The 20,845-nt window shown below is 38.4% G+C and overlaps 2 protein-coding genes across 6 annotated transcripts; one reads left to right on the forward strand and one right to left on the reverse strand.

Moving 5' to 3' along the window:
* Positions 1–84: 84 nt before the first annotated feature.
* Positions 85–4,327, forward strand: LOC105421327 (polyubiquitin). The gene is made up of 2 exons (XM_011628330.3): positions 85–171; positions 2,483–4,327. Exon 2 carries the CDS (start codon positions 2,506–2,508, stop codon positions 4,105–4,107), a length of 1,602 nt encoding a protein of 533 aa, XP_011626632.1. The 5' UTR covers positions 85–171; positions 2,483–2,505; the 3' UTR covers positions 4,108–4,327.
* A 3,556-nt stretch (positions 4,328–7,883) lies between these two features.
* LOC18443161 (suppressor-like protein) lies at positions 7,884–15,276 on the reverse strand. 5 transcript variants are annotated; one of them, XM_020672891.2, is made up of 6 exons: positions 13,816–15,276; positions 13,009–13,344; positions 11,464–11,600; positions 9,884–10,029; positions 9,203–9,268; positions 7,884–8,363 (listed from the first exon to the last, which is right to left on the reverse strand). In XM_020672891.2, the coding sequence occupies exons 1-6, from the start codon at positions 15,030–15,032 to the stop codon at positions 8,178–8,180; spliced, it is 2,088 nt and encodes a 695-aa protein (XP_020528550.1). In that variant the 5' UTR covers positions 15,033–15,276; the 3' UTR covers positions 7,884–8,177. The 5 variants fall into 5 exon arrangements, 4 of the variants coding, with proteins under 4 accessions (XP_020528550.1, XP_006853416.1, XP_020528551.1 ...); XM_006853354.4 differs by lacking the exon at positions 9,203–9,268; XM_020672892.2 differs by lacking the exon at positions 9,203–9,268 and having other exon boundaries at positions 7,884–8,382; positions 13,816–15,275.
* Between the last annotated feature and the right edge of the window lie 5,569 nt (positions 15,277–20,845).

The following is a 20,845-nucleotide window of genomic DNA, read 5'->3' on the forward strand; positions in this document are numbered from 1 at the left end:
CCGCGTAATTTGTTGAGCCCTAATCCTGACCCTCGGAAGTCAGTGGAACGCTCCTATAAATACCTAACCATTTTCCCTTCTTTTATCTTCGTAGCGAGAGAGAACTTTTAAGAGAGGCGGAGACATAGACATAGACAAGAAGGCTTGGCGTTCTTGTTGCAGAGTTTTGAGGTAAGCTTTTGGTTCATATAGGGTTTGTTCCCTTTTTCTTTTCCTGTTCATTTTTATTAGGATTTGATTGTTCTCTTCAGTTAAGAGCTTGATCTTGCCGTAACCATGGTGATTTAGGGATTTATGGGTAGGTTTTTCTTTTCCTGTTCATTTTCTGTTTATTTTTATTTGGATTTGATTGTTATCTTCAGTTGAGAGCTTGATTTTTCTGTAGCCATGGTGGTTTAGGATTTTATGGGTAGGTTTTATGCGCATCAGGGATGCGCCTGTCACAAGAGATAGTCCACCTTTCCAAGATCCATTTTGGAGATGGATTTTGGATCCGAAACCCATCATGAATCTGAAAAGAATGAATTTTGGGCCTTATAGATGTTATATTTTGTACTTATTTAGGACTATTCGTTTTAATTCATCAAAGATATTCAGATCTGCACTGTAATTTGTCAAAGATAGCCAGATCTGTTCTGTTTTTTCGAGCTTCAAGATCATAATTCTCAGGGGAAATGGATTTACAATGATATGGCTTGTGTTTTATGTCTTGTATCCGTTGAGAGCCAGGGTTGATGCTGAATCACAAAATTCTGTTCCTGTCTTTTTCCCTATGTCCCTTTTATTAAAGAGTTTGCTGATCTCTTGTGTGTGTGTGTGTGTGTGTGTGGTCCTGTCGTCCTGTGATCTAATGTCTTTCCCGCTAGGTTTATTTTTCCTTCTAATTAGATTTAGACTTTGATGCTTGCCTTTGGGGGGCTGATCTTCTGATCTGAGTTCTGTTTAATTCGTGTCCTTTTGTTTTTAATTTGTTCACGTGGGGTTTTCAGTGTTCTAGCCTCTGTATTATTTCCATGATGGCTTTGGTTCGAGTTTCAGGGCCATGTCAGATTTATAATTGTATCTTGTTGGTCGTCTTTTTTTGTTGTGTTGGTAATCATGGTTTGATGCTGCCTTATGAGTTAAAGATGTACCTGTTTTTTTTAAGTCGGTGAGTGTTGATCTAATGTTCGATGCTTTTAGCGTTTTTTGTATTTTGGGGGCTGTTATTCATCATTGTTTATCTTCTCTATCACAAATAATTATTTTCTGAGTTCTTGGTCTCTATTTTCCCTTTGTGTTGCCATGGTATTGTTGGGTTCTATGTTTGTCAGGGCTCCCTTGTTTCTTTTGTTTCAGGCACAGTGAATTTACTTAATGTTGCCTCTTTCTCGTGTTTCGTTTTGGGTGGGCGCAGGGAGAAGGGTCTTTTATTTTATTTGTTTTGGTTTTTCCATGCCTTCATTTATGTGATTTGAGCCTAATTTTTAGGCCATTTTATGTAATGGTCAATTGGTCATTGCATGAATGAGCTTGGTTATGCCATGCTCAATGTTTCAAACTTTCTCAAAACTCTTCTATTTGTGATTAGGATCACTCATCCTGTGTATGTTTGATTTTTTCTGAGGATATCCAAGTCATTGGTTTTTCTTTCTAGGGATTCTTCCCTTCTGTTTATTTTTTGATTCTATTGTTAGGAAATCACACAGTGCCCTTCCTTCTGTATTGGATTTGAGTGGCACTTCCCTTTTATACTCTTTCTGATTCTTTTATTTTGAAAGCAAGCAGTGCGTTTGGGTACCACTATTTTTTTCTTCTGATATTGTGTTGTTTTAGGCTATTCACTCGTTTTTTTTTCTGATCTTGTGTTGTTTTAGGTTATTCACTGTTTTTTTTCCCGGTGCACTTCATTCTCTATTGGATTTTGTAGCATTTGATGGCTAGGTGTCTTGTTTGTTGTTATTAAGGTCTAAAAAATCTTTGCATTCTGTGTTTGGGAACTTGTATTGAATTTTAGTTTGTTGTCTGTTTGTTTTTACCTTTTGGAAACTTGTATTGAATTTTAGTTTGTTGTCTGTTTGTTTTTACTGTTTCATACTTACTGGCATTGTATGGCACTTACTGGCATTGTGTGGGTACTGGCATGATGTGGGCAAGTTTGTTAAAAAGATATCGACACAAAATAACTTTTGAAATGCCACCCAAGTTTGTTGTTGTATTGTTCCCACATTTATCTATATCTGTGTTTCTTTCTGTTCTTTCCATTTATATACAGGATATGTATGTTGTCTTCAAGAATAATTGCTTTTGCTAATATACAATAATGGAATACTGATCCCAATGTGTTAGAATTTATGCTAATCCTAACATGTTAGAATTTATGCCGAGGTCTTTGAATTTTCTGTGGTCCTGTATCTGTTAGTGGTATTTGCTCTGTGTTATGTAATCAGCATTGGTTGTTGGGTTTGAGTAGTTACATGGCCTCTTATTGTTTGTCATGCAGTTTCTGTACCACAGCAACCAATCATGCAGATCTTTGTTAAGACCTTGACTGGAAAGACCATCACTCTCGAGGTAGAGAGCTCTGACACCATCGACAATGTAAAGGCAAAGATCCAGGACAAGGAAGGCATCCCCCCTGACCAGCAGAGATTGATTTTTGCTGGAAAGCAATTGGAAGATGGACGTACACTTGCTGATTATAACATCCAGAAGGAGTCCACACTCCACCTTGTCCTCAGGCTCAGGGGTGGTATGCAGATCTTTGTTAAAACCCTAACTGGGAAAACCATCACCCTGGAGGTTGAGAGCTCTGACACCATAGACAATGTAAAGGCAAAGATACAGGACAAGGAAGGCATTCCCCCTGACCAGCAGAGATTAATTTTTGCTGGAAAGCAATTGGAGGATGGCCGTACTCTTGCTGACTATAACATCCAAAAGGAGTCCACACTCCACCTTGTCCTCAGGCTCAGGGGTGGCATGCAAATCTTCGTCAAAACCCTAACTGGGAAGACAATCACCCTTGAGGTCGAGAGCTCAGATACTATTGACAATGTAAAGGCCAAGATCCAGGACAAGGAAGGGATCCCTCCCGATCAGCAAAGGCTCATCTTTGCTGGGAAGCAGTTGGAGGATGGTCGCACTCTTGCAGATTACAACATTCAAAAGGAGTCTACCCTTCACTTGGTGCTCAGGCTTCGAGGCGGCATGCAAATTTTTGTGAAGACCCTCACTGGTAAAACCATCACTTTGGAGGTTGAGAGTTCAGACACTATTGATAATGTTAAGGCCAAGATCCAGGACAAGGAGGGAATCCCCCCTGACCAGCAAAGGTTGATTTTTGCCGGTAAGCAATTGGAAGATGGCCGTACCCTCGCCGACTATAATATTCAGAAGGAGTCCACACTCCATCTGGTGCTTAGGCTTCGTGGGGGTATGCAGATCTTTGTTAAAACCCTGACTGGAAAGACCATTACCCTGGAGGTTGAGAGCTCGGATACCATTGATAATGTCAAGGCAAAGATCCAGGACAAGGAAGGGATCCCTCCCGACCAACAGAGGCTCATCTTCGCTGGTAAGCAATTAGAGGATGGTCGTACTCTCGCGGACTACAACATTCAAAAGGAGTCCACCCTCCACTTGGTTCTCAGGCTTCGTGGGGGTATGCAAATTTTTGTCAAGACCCTGACTGGTAAGACGATCACATTGGAGGTTGAGAGCTCGGACACCATCGATAATGTGAAGTCAAAGATTCAGGACAAGGAAGGCATCCCTCCTGACCAGCAAAGGCTGATCTTTGCCGGCAAGCAATTGGAGGATGGAAGGACTCTGGCTGATTACAATATCCAGAAGGAGTCCACCCTCCATTTGGTCCTCAGGTTGAGGGGTGGCATGCAGATTTTTGTTAAGACTCTTACTGGAAAGACCATTACCCTTGAGGTGGAGAGCTCCGATACCATTGACAATGTCAAGGCGAAAATTCAGGACAAGGAGGGCATCCCACCAGACCAGCAGAGGCTCATCTTTGCTGGGAAGCAGCTTGAAGATGGGAGGACCCTTGCTGATTACAATATCCAGAAGGAGTCCACCCTTCATCTCGTCCTGCGACTTCGTGGTGGTAATTGAAGCTCTGCTTCATAATCTACTGTTTTACGTGTCGGTTGTGCGGTCTGTTATTTGCTCTCTTCTCTATCCTTTACTCTGTGGTCTTTTGACCCGCCTCTCTCTACTGGACATATTATGAAGTTTGTTATGTTACGGGGCATTATTGGACTTCTATTGCCTCACTTTGTTTGGTTTGGAACGCATGAATAGGTGAATAAATAGACAAAGTAGTTTATGTAAATTGTGGGTTTGGTGTGATTGTAGCTTCCAATGGTTTGAGAATTTTTATTTCATGCTTGTTTGTGTTTTTTGATAATTGTGCTTGGTTTTTGGTATATATTGGTATGTACTGCGTTGAATTCCTGATGTTTTGGCTTGTGATGGGAGGAGTAAGAGTAATGGTGGATTGATATATGTTGGACTGAAAATTGTGCGTCGTTTTTGGTATATATTGTTCGTGTGTACTGTGTTGAATTCCTTTATGTTTTGGCTTGCGAACTGATGGGAGGAGTAAGATTAATGGTGGATTGATATATGTTGAATTTTTCCATCTTTACGAGGAGAGGGGTGTTGTTTTAATTGCATTTCTTTAATCCACACGGGTTTTTTTTTAATGCGTTTTGGCTGGTTGGGTCTTATGTGCGGTCTGCTCAAGGACCGGGGGTTTTTGTACCTGATCCCAATTAGAAAAGGCTATGATGATGGGATTTATGTACCTGATCCCAATTATAAAGGGCTACCATGAAGATTGATTTGAAGGAAAAAGTAAAAAAAAATGAGTTCCTCTCTCATATTTGTATTTGATCTTGATAGTGAATCGATATGTTGGGATGAGAGCTGAAGAAACAAGTTGATTTCTCATCTTTGCATTGGTACTTTAGGAGTTGCTCTACCCTACATATGAGGACCCGTTTCAAAATCCCACTGCAAATAATTTTTTATGTTGGAAAATGCTCCGCTTGATCTATACATATGATAAATTTTACGCTTTAAATATAGTGTATGTTCTAGTATATTGTCGATTATCTATGTGTAAGATTTAAAGTATTTAGAAGTCAATGTGATGTGCATCATTTGTGCCCCTTTCAATTCATAATCCGTATTCGAAACGTGAATCACTGGATGACTCACATTTGTGTCTTATCACTGAATCAACGATCTAAATTGAGTTTGAATCGGTCTAGATCTAGAAAGCATTAGAAATAAAAATTATACTTAAAATAAATGTTTGTGGATTAATAATGTAAAAAAGTTTTATACAAGTTTTAAAGTAAAAGAAAAATAAAAATGTAAAAAGGGGATTTTGGCGGTGAAAATAGATTATTAAGCCATTTCAGAGTTTTGAATCACATTTTCAAATTATATGTTCTTTGCTTAGATTGTTTGGGGATTGTATACAGCGTTTAGATTGTTTGGGGATTGTATACAGCAAAAAAATCATTTACTTTTGATACAATGAAGTCGTAATTACCTACAACCATCTATGTGAATTATGGCAGTTTGAGTGTCACAAAGTTTGAAATTTTTTTTTTTGAAGTTTGAACTTGGTCAATGGAATAAATGTGGCCATCTAATTTTACATTCAATAGTCAAGATTAATTGGTAACTACGTACCAAAAATAAATGGCCTCATTGTATAATACAACTTTATTCACAAATTAAACCAAATGGTGGATCAAATATTATATGGATTGTATATAATGTGACCATTTATCTATAGTACAAAGAGGTTATAATTACTTACAACCATCCGATGTGAAATCTAATAGCTTGGGTGTCAAACAATTTTTTTAACTTTTGAGTTTGGCCAATAGATTAAATGCTACCACCTAACTTTACATCCAATGGTCATTGTAACCGGGTAACCGCCTTGTCCACTAAAGGCAAACACATTAAAAGAAGGAAAAAGAAATATAAACTATGGTCATCATTTTCATTCTTTCACCTTGTTTTTTTTGACAAATGCATTCTTTCACCTTGTTTTTTTTGACAAATGCATTCTTTCACCTTGTTCAAATATCCATCATTCACATTTTTATTGTAAGAAGCCTAGTTTTTCAATGCAAGAGCCATCGCTTAAAAATAGCAGTCATCATCTTACAAATGGGATAAATAGAACGAGCCTGGGGTAAAAATAGAACCATAGAAGTAAAACTGCCACTCCTTTTTGGCACACGATTGTTATAAAGCAATTTCATGACCGTTATCGAGGTTTCTGTTAATAAACTAACATTCTAATCAATAATATAAGGAAAAGTATATAAAGAGACCATTTGGCATTTGCATTTAGCACAAGGTGATTACAACCACTATTGTCCTTTCGATTTTGAATTTGGGTGGTTGCGAGCGTGCAATTGACCGGATTCAAAGTTGGCAACAAAATTTTTTGAGACTTCATGACAAACCCTAATAAATCCAATTTGACATCTAATAGCTAGGGGTAGTTGTGAACTTGTGTGCGTGTAAGAAAGAACGTCTCATAGTATATAATCCCATGATACAAGATTCGGAATTATGCAACATGCACAAGCATTTTCATTTAGAGCTAGCAATGGACCTGGACCCGACTCAGGACCCATCAGGTATCTCCCTGCTCTCTCTCTCTCTCTCTAGAATTTCTACTTCCTCTACAGCTCCACCTCGAAAATGAGGGACTGCATCTGGATTCATATTGGCCAAGACGGTATCGAGGTTGGCAAGGCAACGCTTGCTAGGAGCTTTACTGTGTCGAAAATGGAATTCATGTGGTGCGATCTCACCTCCCTTTTTTGCCATTTTTGGTTTGAGTCTTTGTATCTTGAAAATCTAGGGATTAATGGCTTCATGGAAGGGTTTATTGAATAATGGACTAGGTTTTTTGGGTTTACCTGTTTGATTGCAAATATCTTACGTGCGTGAATTGTATCTGGTAAATATGGGAATTATTCGCACTATTTGAAGTTTCTTTAAAAACAATTTACATTTGTGAATTTCTTACACTATTTGTGCATCTATAGTTGATAACTCGTGTAGATCTCGATTAGGGTAGGATTCGATAACAGTTGATAAAGGTTCTCTGATTCCTTGCCAACTCTGGTCCTATTGAGAGTCTGAGCTTCCCCATTTGGAGGGCGTGGTCCTAGACAGAGAAAGCCTATTTTACAAGAAGGTGGCCTTGTTTATATAGACAAACAGAGAAGCCCTTATGAGGGAGAAGGCGTATACAGATAGAGAGAAAAAATGCCTAGTTAAGAGAGAAAATATCCTATTAGTGAGAGAGACGCCATAATTCAAAGAGGGAGAGAGGGGAAGAGAGCATTCCGGGTACGGGTTGGGTCCGGGTCCAAACCAACATCCCTGATACAGGCATGGGGTACTCTGGACCCGTCGGGTCAAGGTCTAGGTAGAGGTCTATCTAATGCTATTTGGGTCCGGATCCGGGTCCGGTTCTGGGTCCAGCTGGACCCAACCCATACCCGACCAGTTGCCACCCTTACTTTCAGTTTAGGTATGCATCCCTCTCTCTCTCTCTCTCAAACACAGCCACACACATGCAAGCACCAGCACATTTCCAAACTTCCAGTTTACGAGGATGAACACCATAAATTTCCTTTCAATAAGACAAAATATTTATAACTTCACAGTGAGTTGACTCACCCCACCCTCCATCCTCTCTCTCACTCTCAAACACATACACAGGCGTGTGGGATCAAAGTCCCGCTGTTAATTTTCCGAAACCAACGTCTGTTTATAAATCTGGTTTATGTAAGACCCGTGACACCTTGCATCCCCTACCAAAACTCACTGCATTCTCATGGTTTGTTTTTCATTGAAAGTACAAGTTCCCAGGAAGGGATATATATACGATACCGAAAATAAAGTTAACAAACTGAAGTGATTTATACAATACTGATGGAATTTTCATCTACTATCATCGTCAAAATCATTTTCCAATTAATTGGGGTCGGCTACCAAGAGCACTATTTCTCCAAGCTTCCTAATGATGCTGCACTTCACAACATAAAGCACCAGTACTTTGATACAAGTGTAATTCTAAAATTTGAGGATTACCTCCAAAAGAACCACACCAAGGTGAGAGGTATCCATTTAATTCACTTCTTTTCTCTTGAATCACGAGGGAGCTGTAAACCCATAAGTCCGAGCAAGTTGGATGTGGGTCCTGGGAGGCCTTGTTGAGAAGAGAAGGATTCGAGAAGGCTTTGCACCAGGTTCACATCAATGTCAACGGGGGTGAAATCGTCATCCCCATTGGCATCCCCCGAGGCACTTGCCATACCCTGCACCCCATATTATCATCTGAAGAATCACATACATATATACATCCGCACTACACACACATAATAAAAGCACGCATGCATATAGGTGACATGTTTGCAGGTATATATACAGTACATAGAGGAATATGAAGAATGTCTATACATACAGGCAAACAATGTGGACAAGCGTACGAGGTACATAAATGAGTTCAAACATCAAATACTTATAACCACACATGCATAGAGAGTACGAATAATCCGTGCCTGTTATTGCATATGCATTTGTGCATGCATGCATAGTACATAAATAAGTCCAAAGAACCGCATGCTTACAATACATAAACACGCATACACACAGCTGATGCATGTGTGATTTACATCCATAAAAGCCGTTGCATACATAAACAATAGGTAAACGGGTATGGCGAAGACTCAAAAATAGAAAGGATAAAGAAAACATGGTACATGAAGAATAACATGCACGTATTATGTGGACATGCTACACAAATAAGCCTCAAAGAATCACATGCTCATAATCACACAAACATTGGAGAATGCAAAGCGAGTCTGTGGTATGTACAGCATACTGATACCATCCCATATTTGCATAAGCATACCAGCATATTCATCTCTCGTTCTTTTACGACATTATCCAATGTATTAAAGCAAATTATGTAGCAGTAGGACTTCCAGTCACCCATCACTTCTTACATGCATCCAATGTGCCAAAATTTCTTTACGACATTATCCAATGTATTAAAGCAAATTATGTAGCAGTAGGACTTCCAGTCACCCATCACTTCTTACATGCATCCAATGTGCCAAAATTTCACTACACAATTCACATACAAGCAGCATACCAGTTGAACTAGAGTCGGTTGGGTAGCAATAAGTCGAGCACTACTTTTTACATGTACCCACCATTCCTGCAAGGGTTTCACTATCTAATCAAGATTCAGGACTCTTCAAGCATACCCCCTAAGACATTATACAGCAATTCAGCTACCATCACCTCTTACATGTTTTTATCAGGTCATGAGATTTCCCCAACTACTCAAGATACCTACAAACTTATTCCATTATTACAAAATATGTAACCATGAAGCAAGATAACAGAAAAGAACACATCCCTGTCCTCTCTCTCTCTCGACACACACGCACGCACAGGCACACACTCTCACAATACCATAGATAGGATAGTGATGGTGCTCCAATCAGATTTTCCTGAGGTCACATTGAGCATTGTATACTTGCATTAAAGGCACCAACTCTTTTGAGTCTCGAGTTAATGGTATATTAGCCTTTTCATGCAACTATTTAGTCAAAATTAACAAATAAACAAAAAGAAAAGAGTTGGTTAGAATCCGATAGTCAAAAGACTACAGTAAACAAGGGGAAAAAGTAAAACAGAAGGGGAAAAAAAATGAACGACTCGCAGACTCCCACTACATTAGGACATCAAGAATAAACAATTTATAAAGATTACATGACCACCAGGCACCGAGCATAGTTTCAGATATGCAAAAAACAGGAAAAGCTACCTCATTATCTGCACGAACAAAGCTTTGCCCTAGAGTGGTTGTCTTCAACTCCGCATTCAAGGCATCTGTATAAGAATGCATAAAGGTATCCCCAGAGCTTTGCTGTTCACATGGACTATCTGAGCTTTCACCATCATCTAACTCATCTGCACAGTGTTAACAAATTAAGGAGGAATAGAAAGATGCATGTACAGAGTTCCAAATGTGATTTAACATGGTCAGAAACTTGGAACATCCTAGATGGAATAAAAACATAATGGTTCAGTGGGAGTCTCACGTTTAAGGTGTTGAATACATGTAATTTTCCACATTAAAGTTGCCTCAAAGAAAAAATATGGCGAAAAATAATAACTCCAGGACATTTATCGAGATTTATTGAGGAGGATCACAGGTGCACCATATGGGAGAGATATTTAGGCATGGACAAGCAGAGAGGGAAAGATTGATGGATGGGGTAAAGTTCAGGTTAAGCAAACTGGCTCGAAAGAAATTAGTTGGAGAGGGAGCTAATGCTAGTAAAGCTGCAGATGCAAAGGCATGCGATCATGTATATTGGGGTACTCTGGATCTCATTTTGGAATTGATGTATCATAGGCAATTAATTAAAGCGTTGCATAGATGCAATTACAGTAGGGGATCATTTTTGGTATAATTTCACACCCAAGGGAACAAAGAGAACATGTAAAGAGTGAATTTTGGAGTTTGAGTAATGATGGAAGAAAGTCATGCAAATGATACTTAATTGCATACGCTAAGCCATAAGAATATAGCAGAAGACCACATGAGAAACAACGGAGAAAAGCAGAAATGTAAGGGGCACACATACATACATAGGTATGAGATAAAGAATCATGGGAAACACATACCAAGAAAAACATGTTTCCCAACTATATTCAAGCTCCAATCAATTATAAAATAATCTCCAAACATATCAGACCAATTTGAGTTGCAGTTGTTTTGCAAATTGCCGCTTCAGAGAGAAGGGAAAAATTAAGAGGAATCATCAGGTAGAACCCAGTTCTATCTGAAGTAAGGTATTCCCCAGCCTAACACTTTCCAATTGATGGATGGATAGTGTTAAAGAGAGAGATGACCCACCAGAACATGACGTGATCCAAGTGGCAGGTCCTGCTCTTCCTCCAATCATCCCGTGATTCAATGGTGTTAGGCTGGAAAGTTCAGGTTGAACTGGATTCCATCTCATCATTCCTCAAAAACCAATTCTTTGGAGTTTACCAAAGAACAAAAAACCTAAAACAATTACATTGATGTACATTAGTCCAATTATATCATTAGTTAACTTGCATGAAATTTAAGTTCAAGCAAGAAGAGAACTACTGAACCACATAGAGGAAAAACATCAAGTTATTGGCATGCGAAATGCTTGAAAGTTTTTCTTGTTTTGATAATAATATTCTGAAAATAAAGAAAAATGACGTAAGAGCTCCTTTGGTTTTTGTGAAAAAGGCCACAAAGTGCTATCATGCTAAGTCATAAAGTTCCACTGGACACAGGCACACACAAAAAAAAGCAGTAGACAATGATTTTTGTTGATATCATCATTGAACCCTTTAACACACCAAAATCCATATCTGAGGAAGTATAGCTTCCTTCAGAATACTCGCCACCAGCTGAGCCTTCTTGCTGTCCATTTCTTAATACTGATTCCATTTCTTTGATGAACTGGTCCACATTGAATTCCACATCTTTTGATTCCCTTCAAAATTAGAGCATGCCCAAATCTCAAATTAGTTCTCAAAATAAATAACTAAATGTTAAATAAAACTTCATAACAACTAATCATTCTCATAAATAAAATTAAGAGAAAAACAACTAAATGTGTACTCACCTACATGAACACCCAAAATACAAAACTTTGGTAACAATAAAAAGGACAAACAAACGTAAACCTAAGTACATCTGAAATAATACTTCGAAATTCAAATCGGGTAACAGCTTAAGGCCCAGTTTCAGTGGCAGGTATAAGTTGCCACACCAAACAACCTAATCCCAGATAAGGGGAAAATAAACATCTAGAATTTTACCCCAATCCACATGAGATAAGTACACCCCACCAGCACCGCATGATGAGTTGTAAGCATCTTAAGGGCTGATATCGGGGAGTTATACCTTATCCATACAGGCACCGACAAATATGATGTAATAACGAAACAAAAAAATATGGCACAATGAAGAAATATTTGGAAGTCCATGTTGGCATCCCACCTTCCTAGCCTGCACATCTGAGGGCAAGATGTGAGTCAAAGCCATCCATTCATAGCACATCATGACTCGATGAGGATCATTTTTCCCAAGGGATAATATGTAGCAGCGAAATTGATAAGGAGCCCAACCCCCCCCTGGCATTTGAAGTTCCAAAAGCCAAACTATGATGTCCATAGCATGCCAAATGACCTTAAAGTTGTTTTCAAGTGTGTCAGATATTTAGCCATTAAGTAAAACACTCACGAATTGTGCCTAACTTCATTTTCCCCATATATGACAAAAATGTACCTTATCATATCGAGTTCTAAAAGTAGTAGGCCCAGGATGTGCTGAAGATCTTAAACTTAGTTGCATGAAATAAGGCAGTTTATAGAAGTGGGACATTCAAACTTCAAATTTCAGAAGGCCCAATGTCAAGATAGTCCACTTATCAAAAGAAAATAAGTGTAGAAAGTCTAGGGAGCAGCTGTCACTTGCCAGGAAAAGTGCAAACACCCACCCAACCACCCATAGGCATGCATGTGATACTAGTTCTTATATTATATGGGGTTTCACTGCAATCACTATGGTTTTTTATGCGGTTTCACTGTAATCACTATTGTTATATCATAAGGAAGTGCAGGAGTATCATTCACAAAGCAAAAATGCCCTCTTTTCCATAATTGTGGGAATAGTTTACATGAAACCCCAATTATGACAATTACAACAGCATTTTAGTGATTGCATCAGCAAAAGAACAACACAATTCATATACGAAGATCACCTAAACAATCTTCAACTGACAAATGAAACACCATAGTATTATAAAATTATTCATGAAGCAACCAGAATCGACAATGACAAACATCATTTAATTTTAAGTGAGCTTGAAGAAACAATAAACGATTCAAAGCACCCACCTATTTGTAGGAACCTCAGCTCCCTCATAGCTCGAGACCTTATCCACAAATGCTTGCATGCTAGTTGCTACATCACCAAGATTAAAACCAGTTGTCTGTGAAGATGATGCACAGTTATTGACTTGTTCTTTTGCCTTTTGGTGCTTTTGTCTTTTTGATTCATACAGAACTATTTCTTTCTGTCTTTCTAGCATGGCAGAATTCAACTCAGCCTCACCATTGTAAAGCCAAGCATCATCATCAGATGGAGGAAGGTCCAGACCAGTAAATTCATCAATAAAATAAGGCAATGAGAGAATCTCATCAATTCGTTTTACTGGAGCCAGCATCACAGCACTGTGATAAAATGGATAAAAACATTTACTAAAACTTGGAAATATATATAAACAGATCGATTTCATATGTAATATATACGAATAGGACTAAAACACAAATATGGTTAACAGTGTCAGCAAATTATGCAATAAACAAAATAGTAAACAACCCATTCCTAATACATCAAACAAAACCCAAATGTTAAAAATATAATAATAGTCCCCACAATCTCTATAATAAATAGAACTGGGACCTTAAATACAAATAAGATAAGGCTGGTATAGTCAATACATCAAACACCAAGTTGTCAAAAGAGAGAGTGTTAACACCAAATAAAGCAGCAATTGAGCAGCGCAGTCATATAAATAACACGCATAATTAACACCCACAGTCAGAGAAAGAACTCAAACGTCGAAATGAATAACATTGGCAACAATAATAGAAAAAAATCACAAATAGAAAGAAAAAGAAAAGCAGCCACAGTAAGCGTACCTAGATCTGGAATATAGTTCAGTGTTCTTGTAGTGTTCAAAAGCCTCATCCATAAGCCGATGGTACTCCTTGGACCCAGGCAAAAGACCCTTGAAATACCCCCGACTTTCCAAGCTCTTCTTAAACACCTCCCACCCATCACCGCCACTTCTCCCCTTAGAAAGGACCCCCATAAAATTAGTCTCATTTTTCCCCTCCCCTACAAAACCACCATTAGTTTCACCCTCTTCTTCAAAACCTTGCCTTTGCTGATACATCATCTCGAACCCACATGCGATTTTCATACCAAACTCTGCCCCTTTAAACACTAGACCTTCAGACCTAGTAGGCATTGGATAAGTTTTGGGGTTAGCAAAATTTTGGCCCATAAGTTGTGCATACATAGCCCTAGACATCCTTAAACTCACATCGACCATTTCCCCATTTCCTAAAAACTTAGCCATCTTTGACGCAAACTTCATAGAATCAATGTCTCGATCATAGAAGGCCCCGACTGCTAAAGAAATCAAGCATGGCTCATGCTTCAAAACTTGAGCCACCGATAATGGCACCCTACACTGCACAGTGTGCATGTTTTCTAGGGCTTTTTTAGGATAATCCCTAATTTGACGGTTCAGGGCTTCCTGAACCTCATCTGAAGCTCTAGTTTTAATGGTTCCTTTCGAAATAACTTCCAATGCAAATCTTAACCCTAACGAATTATCCAAAATAGGGTTTTGAAACGCAGAACATAAGGAATTTTTCGAGTTAGGGTTTGTAACCAGGGGGATTATGTGAAGCTCACCTCGCCTAATAAACACTCGGTTATGGCTATTCTCTGGTTTGATCCATCGAGGAAGATAAAAAGCCGTTTCAATCAAGAGAAACTCACCATCTGTATCCCAAGCTCGAATAGAGACATCGTTGAAGTTTCTGCTGATTTCGAATAGGAGGAAGACCACGAACCACTCGTCTTCCAGGTTGTCATCATAGCGAATTCGGCCATGGAGGTGAGGAACTCGCGGAGAATTAGGGTTACTTTTGGGGATGCAAGGGCAGCTAGAGCGAGACGAGGAGACGTTGAGGTTGAAAGGCTGGTGTTGCCATATGTATTGCGCTAGAGATGGAGAGAGAAAGTGGAGGATTTGGAGCTTGAGGTCTTCTAAGGAGGATTCAGATAGGGTTAGGGCTGGATCAGGGAAGATGGAGTAGAAGACTGTGTCTGAAACTGCTTCCATGGCTGAAGTTTTTAGAGAGAGAAAAAAATGTTTTAGAGAGAGGAAGGACGTACTGTGAACAGAGTATTTATATTTGCGAAGATTTGCCGGGAAAGGGTTCGAAGGTTCTCGTTTTAAAATTAAGAGAAAGCGCTCCGAAATTTCGGATGGCCGAAACTGAAAGTTCCGTCCGTGATGTTGTTTACTTGACGGGCTTTTTAAGCTCTGTGCTTTCTTAGGTGATCCCGCGATGGCACTCACTCCATGGGGCAAAATGAGCTTTCTCCTTTTCTTAAAAAAAAAATCGAGATTCACGTCGTCGAGAATAAGTGGCACGTGTCGTTTAAAAATCGCCGGGCCTGGATTCGTCCGGTCCCGTTCGAGAATAGATGACCTTTTATATATATATATATATATAAACAACCGAGTCTAAAAAGAAATCGGTGGTTCTCCGCAATAAAATGAGATTCTCTAAAATAATATGGCTATCCATACCCGTCAATTCATTGATCAGGATTGGTTTTTTTGGCCGATTCACTATTTTTTCATGTATTTTTTCGTTGATTCACTGTTTTTTCACACAATAAAATGGTGATATGGACCGTCGTATTTTTCATTGGGTGGCACCAACTGGGTTCTTAGTTGGAACTGGGGCTCTGGTTGATTTTGATAGACTTGCTTAATTCGGTTACGGTAAAAATACGTTCTGGTTGATTTTGATAGACTTGTTTAATTCGGTTAAGGTAAAAATATTTACACAAATGTTTGTTTTTCAACTTCAGCACACTTTTTTTTTTTAAAAGATGAAACTGCCCCTTTTTTTGGCTTTTTTAATTTCAGTATTTGAAAAACTGATTTTTTTTTTTTTTTTTTGAGATTTTGAATCTCTCTCCTTTACCCCACGGTTTTTGGATGCCGATCTCTATGGTGGGGGCAACAAATTTGAAGGCTATGAGATCTCCATCCCTGTCAACAAGGATAAGGAAGAAAAAAAACCAAGATGTGGCGTGGAGTCAAGATTATTCATTGCTTTTTTTAATGAATAATCTAGACAGGGAAAGAGTCATCTTTTATTCATTGCTTCTCCCAATATTGTTTCAATGATCCGAACTAGTACACTCCTAATATTAACAAAGAATGTTTTTTTATAAGGGATCTCTGTGATTGCCACTTTGCTTCATCTCACCCGGAGGGGAGAGCAAAAATGGTGAAAAACCGTGTTGGGGAGTGGACAGTTAGGATCGAGTGACGCCCATCGATGCAAGGTTGCAGTTGGGCCTATTGCCATAGATCACCGGTGAAGGATCCAGGCATGCCCTCACGGCCGCATCGGCATCCTTGAATGTCACCACAGATATCGGTATTCAAAAACCGTGGCGTGAAGGTTAGAGAGAGAGATTAAAAAATCTAAAAAAATAAAAAAAAAGGTTATTCAAAAACTGAAGTTTTTTTAATTTTGATTTTTCAAAAATCCAAAAATTGATAATTTTATCTTTTTTTTAAAAAAATTATCAGGTTGAAAAAAAGGACATCCGTATAACAACGGAAAGTGTCATGTATTTTGATAATAAAAGAAAATATAATAGATATTTACGTAATTTTACCTTTGGTTAAAAAACTTCACGAATCTAGCAAGGAAGCGATTCGAATTGGTCAACGTCTAATCTAACTTCCCAACTTGCCAATATGGGTTCTAAAAATTGTTAATAGTATTGTTTTAAAAATAAAATAAAAATTTAATTTCCAAAAGCCATCCAAATAGTGAATATTGGACCCTAGGATTTGCAAATCACTCTTTTGCATATCGAAGTTTCGATGACTTAAGATTGTGCGAGTGTTTTTCCAGAGAACGACTAAACTAGTGAGACAACGTACCATCAAAACCTAGTTTTACATTTACATGGGAATTTATTATATAGTGGCTCAAACTTCAAATTTTTTTTTTTTTAGTGTTGTGACACATCTAAGCTATCAAATATCATGTTATAAAGAATTGTATTACAGTAAATGGTCTCACTGCATACAATCCCTTATCCAAAAGCTACCCAAACGATGTTATTCCTAAAAGCATACTTTATATAAGAGTTATGTTAGGGTGCCCACGCTATGCAATAATTTATTACTATACTCAACAATTTTAGACACTTTTATACCATCATTTTGTATATGAAGAATCTTTTTAGTAAATGTGTTTTAAACATTAAGAGGGTGTGACATCTTCCACATGGGTTATGACATCACCCATTAAATGCCACTAGTGTGTTCCATATAGGTGATGTCACGCCTCATGTGAATGATGTCACCCCCTCCTAATGACAAAAAATAACTTTATTAAAAAATTTCCATATATAAAGCTAAAAACTGAAAGAAAGACCTATGTGATATTTTGCCAGGAAATACAAAGTTTTTTTTAATGATAATAATCACCCCTTTTTATTTTAGCAAAAAGATCACTTACAGATGGTCTTATAACAATCAATAAATATTTCAAAATAAAATAACACAATAGTAAAATAATTTTTTTAATGATAATAATCACCCTTTTTATTTTGGCAAAAAGATCACTTACAGATGGTCTTATTACAATCAATAAATATTTCAAAATAAAACAACACAATAATAAAATAAAACTCAATCACTTAATGCCATCTATTCAACCTACTACTATGCTTGAGAATATAAAATAAAAGAACAATGCATGAGAATATAAAATAAAAAAAACAAGAAAGTAAAAGAGAAGATGTCGGAGATCACCTCAACAGGGCTTTTTACACCCCGCACCGACTCACCACAGCCAATGGCGTGAGATCAATGGTTTAGCTTCAATCTCAAACCGAGAAAGCAAATTTCGGTTAAACTAGGTAACCACCCTTTAATCTCTACAAAACCCTAACTCCAAAATAATTAGGCTCAAACTTTAATTTTCCCTAACCCTTAAATCTTTAGGTCAAGAGAGAGAGAAAAGAAGACCTAAGGTTGGGGCGTGCCCCCTATGGGTCTTAGGAGAGAGAGAGGGTTAGAGAGAAAGCCTGAGAGGAGAGAGAGACGTGGGTCTTACCGAGAAAGTTAATTTCGGCTAAACTAGGTAACCACCCTTAAATCTCTACAAAACCCTAACTCCAAAATAAGTAGGCTCAAGCCTTAATTTTCCCAACCTTTAAATCTTTAGGTCAAGAGAGAGAGAACAGGTCAAGAGAGAGAGAAAATGAGACCTAGGGTTGGGCGTACCCCCTATGGGTCTTAGGAGAGAGAGATGGTTAGAAAGAAAGCCTGAGAGGAGAGAGAGACGTGGGTCTTATCGAGAAAGCTAATTTCGGCTAAACTAGGCAACCACCCTTAAATCTCTACAAAACCCTAACTCCAAAATAATTAGGCTCAAACCTTAATTTTCTCAACCTTTAAATCTTTAGGTCAAGAGAGAGAGAAAATGAGAGAAATGAGACCTAGGGTTGGGGCGTGCCCCCTATGGGTCTTAGGAGAGAGAGGGTTAGAGAGAAAGCCTGAGAGAAGAGAGAGAGACGTAGGTCACATCGAGAAAGCTAATTTCGGCCAAACTAGGTAACCACCCTTAAATCTCTATAAAACCCTAACTTCAAAATAATTAGGCTTAAACCTTAATTTTTCCAACCCTTAAATATTTAGGTCAAGAGAAAGAGGAAATGAGACCTAGGGTTGGGGCGTGCCCCCTATGGGTCTTAGGAGAGAGAGAGGGTTAGAGAGAAAGCCTGAGAGGAGAGAGAGACGTGGGTCTTACCGAGAAAGCTAATTTCGACTAAACTAGGTAACCACCTTTAACTCTCTACAAAACCCTAACTCCAAAATAATTAGGTCAAACCTTAATTTTCTCAACCCTTAAATCTTTAGGTCAAGAGAGAGAGAAAAGGTCAAGAGAGAGAGAGAGAAAATGAGACCTAGGGTTGAGGCGTGCCCCCTATGGGTCTTAGGAGAGAGAGAGGGTTAGAGAGAAAGCCTGAGAGGAGAGAGAGACGTGGGTCATACGGAGAAAGCTAATTTCGGCCAAACTAGGTACCCACCCTTAAATCTCTACAAAACCCTAACTCCAAAATAATTAGGCTGAAACCTTAATTTTCCCAACCCTTAAATCTTTAGGTCAAGAGAGAGAGAGAGAAAATGAGACCTAGGGTTGGGGCGTTCCCCCTATGGGTCTTAATAGAGAGAGGGTTAGAGAGAAAGCTTTAGAGGAGAGAGAGACGTGGGTCTTACCGAGAAAGCTAATTTTGGTCAAAATAGGTAACCACTCTTAAATCTCTACAAAACCCTAATTCCAAAATAATTAGGTTCAAACTTTAATTTTCCCAACCCTTAAATCTTTAGGTCAAGAGAGAGAGAAAAGGTCAAGAGAGAGCGAAAATGAGACCTAGGGTTGGGGCGTGCCCCCTATGGGTCTTAGGAGAGAAAGAGGGTTAGAGAGAAAGCCTGAGAGGAGAGAGAGACATGGGTCTTACCGAGAAAGCTAATTTTGGCCAAACTAGGCAACCACCCTTAAATATCTACAAAACCCTAACTCCAAAATAATTAAACTCAAACCTTAATTTTCCCAACCCTTAAATCTTTAAGTCAAGAGAGAGAAAAAGGGTTAAGAGAGAGAGAAAAGGAGACCTAGGGTTGGGGCGTGCCCCCTATAGGTCTTAGGAGAGAAAGAGGGTTAGAGAGAAAGCTTGAGAGGAGAGCGAGAGACCCCTATGGGTCTTAGGAGAGAAAGAGGGTTAGAGAGAAAGCTTGAGAGGAGAGAGAGAGACGTGGGTCTTAAGAGAGAGAGGGTTAGAGAGAAAGCCTGAGAGCAGAGAGAGACGTGGCCCCTAAGGAGGAGAGAGAGAGTTTATGGGAAAGAGAGAGGTTATGGGAGAGAGATATATATAGATAGATATATAGAGATAGGGGAGAGCACCCCTATTTATAGTGAAAGATCTAAGGTTTTCCATAGTTTGCATCTTTTTTGAAATTGAATATGGACCGTTAATCAAGGTGACTTATGGGGTGAGAGATTTAAATCATCAATTTCATAATGGGCCATCAACATTATAGAAGGTGCAGGAACCATTCTCCCCCTTTTCTTAAACCATTTTTCCATCAATATATTTAAATAAATTAAATCCATTAACGATATCATGCATTCCATAAAATTGCATTATCCATCTCATATATTCCATAAGAATATGTCAAGAAATATCAAGATAATATTTACTATCTTAACTAGACAAGATATGATCAATATTTACCGTATTACAAGTTGACCATATGTCACAAGATACACTTTCCATATTTAAATAACTTGAACACAAAGCTATCAAAAAGAATCCAAAGGGGTAGGGCGTGCCATCCCTATGTGGCACATGTGGGCCCCCACCCACATGCCACATGGTGGGCCCATGTGCACTATGGGCCTCATGAAAATTTATAAATATTTTTTAAAAGTAAATAAACAATTTAATATATATTTGAATTTTTATAACTTTGTAAAATCAATAAATTTATTTTTATAAGTCCAAAAATCATAAATAAAATATTGAGAGATTCATAAAAATTTAAATAATAAAACTAAAATTATTTCAATAATAAAATGAACACAATTAAATTAATATGATGGAAAAATGATCCATATGATTTTAGGAATTCAATCTGTAATTATGAGGTACTCCACCTTCAACTGTGAACTACAGTCTACACTTGATTTATCGAACCGACCTAGTGTTTCCCATGACCCACAGTCTAAGCAGGGGCTCACTAGCGGGTCACCAAAGTCTGGCCGATGAGTCAAGAGGTCGCAATCCCAGTTTGTAAATTACAGGTCTTCCCCTAGAGACGAGTCAAGG

Source organism: Amborella trichopoda, chromosome 2, assembly GCF_054954075.1.
Source record: "Amborella trichopoda isolate Santa Cruz 75 chromosome 2, AtrichopodaSantaCruz75HAP2 v2.0, whole genome shotgun sequence".
NCBI classification, from domain to species: domain Eukaryota; kingdom Viridiplantae; phylum Streptophyta; class Magnoliopsida; order Amborellales; family Amborellaceae; genus Amborella; species Amborella trichopoda.

Bases quoted from the DNA above. Each gene is read 5' to 3' on its own strand.
- LOC105421327 (XM_011628330.3), top strand. From the start codon at position 2,506: ATGCAGATCTTTGTTAAGACCTTGACTGGAAAGACCATCACTCTCGAG.
- LOC18443161 (XM_020672891.2), bottom strand. From the start codon at position 15,032: ATGGAAGCAGTTTCAGACACAGTCTTCTACTCCATCTTCCCTGATCCA. The intron at 10,030-11,463 runs GTGTGTTAAAGG...AACACTGTGCAG, and splicing joins TTCCTCAGATATGGATTTTG to ATGAGTTAGATGATGGTGAA. The intron at 9,269-9,883 runs GTAGCTTTTCCT...AAACCCTTGCAG, and splicing joins TTGTTCGTGCAGATAATGAG to GAATGGTGGGTACATGTAAA.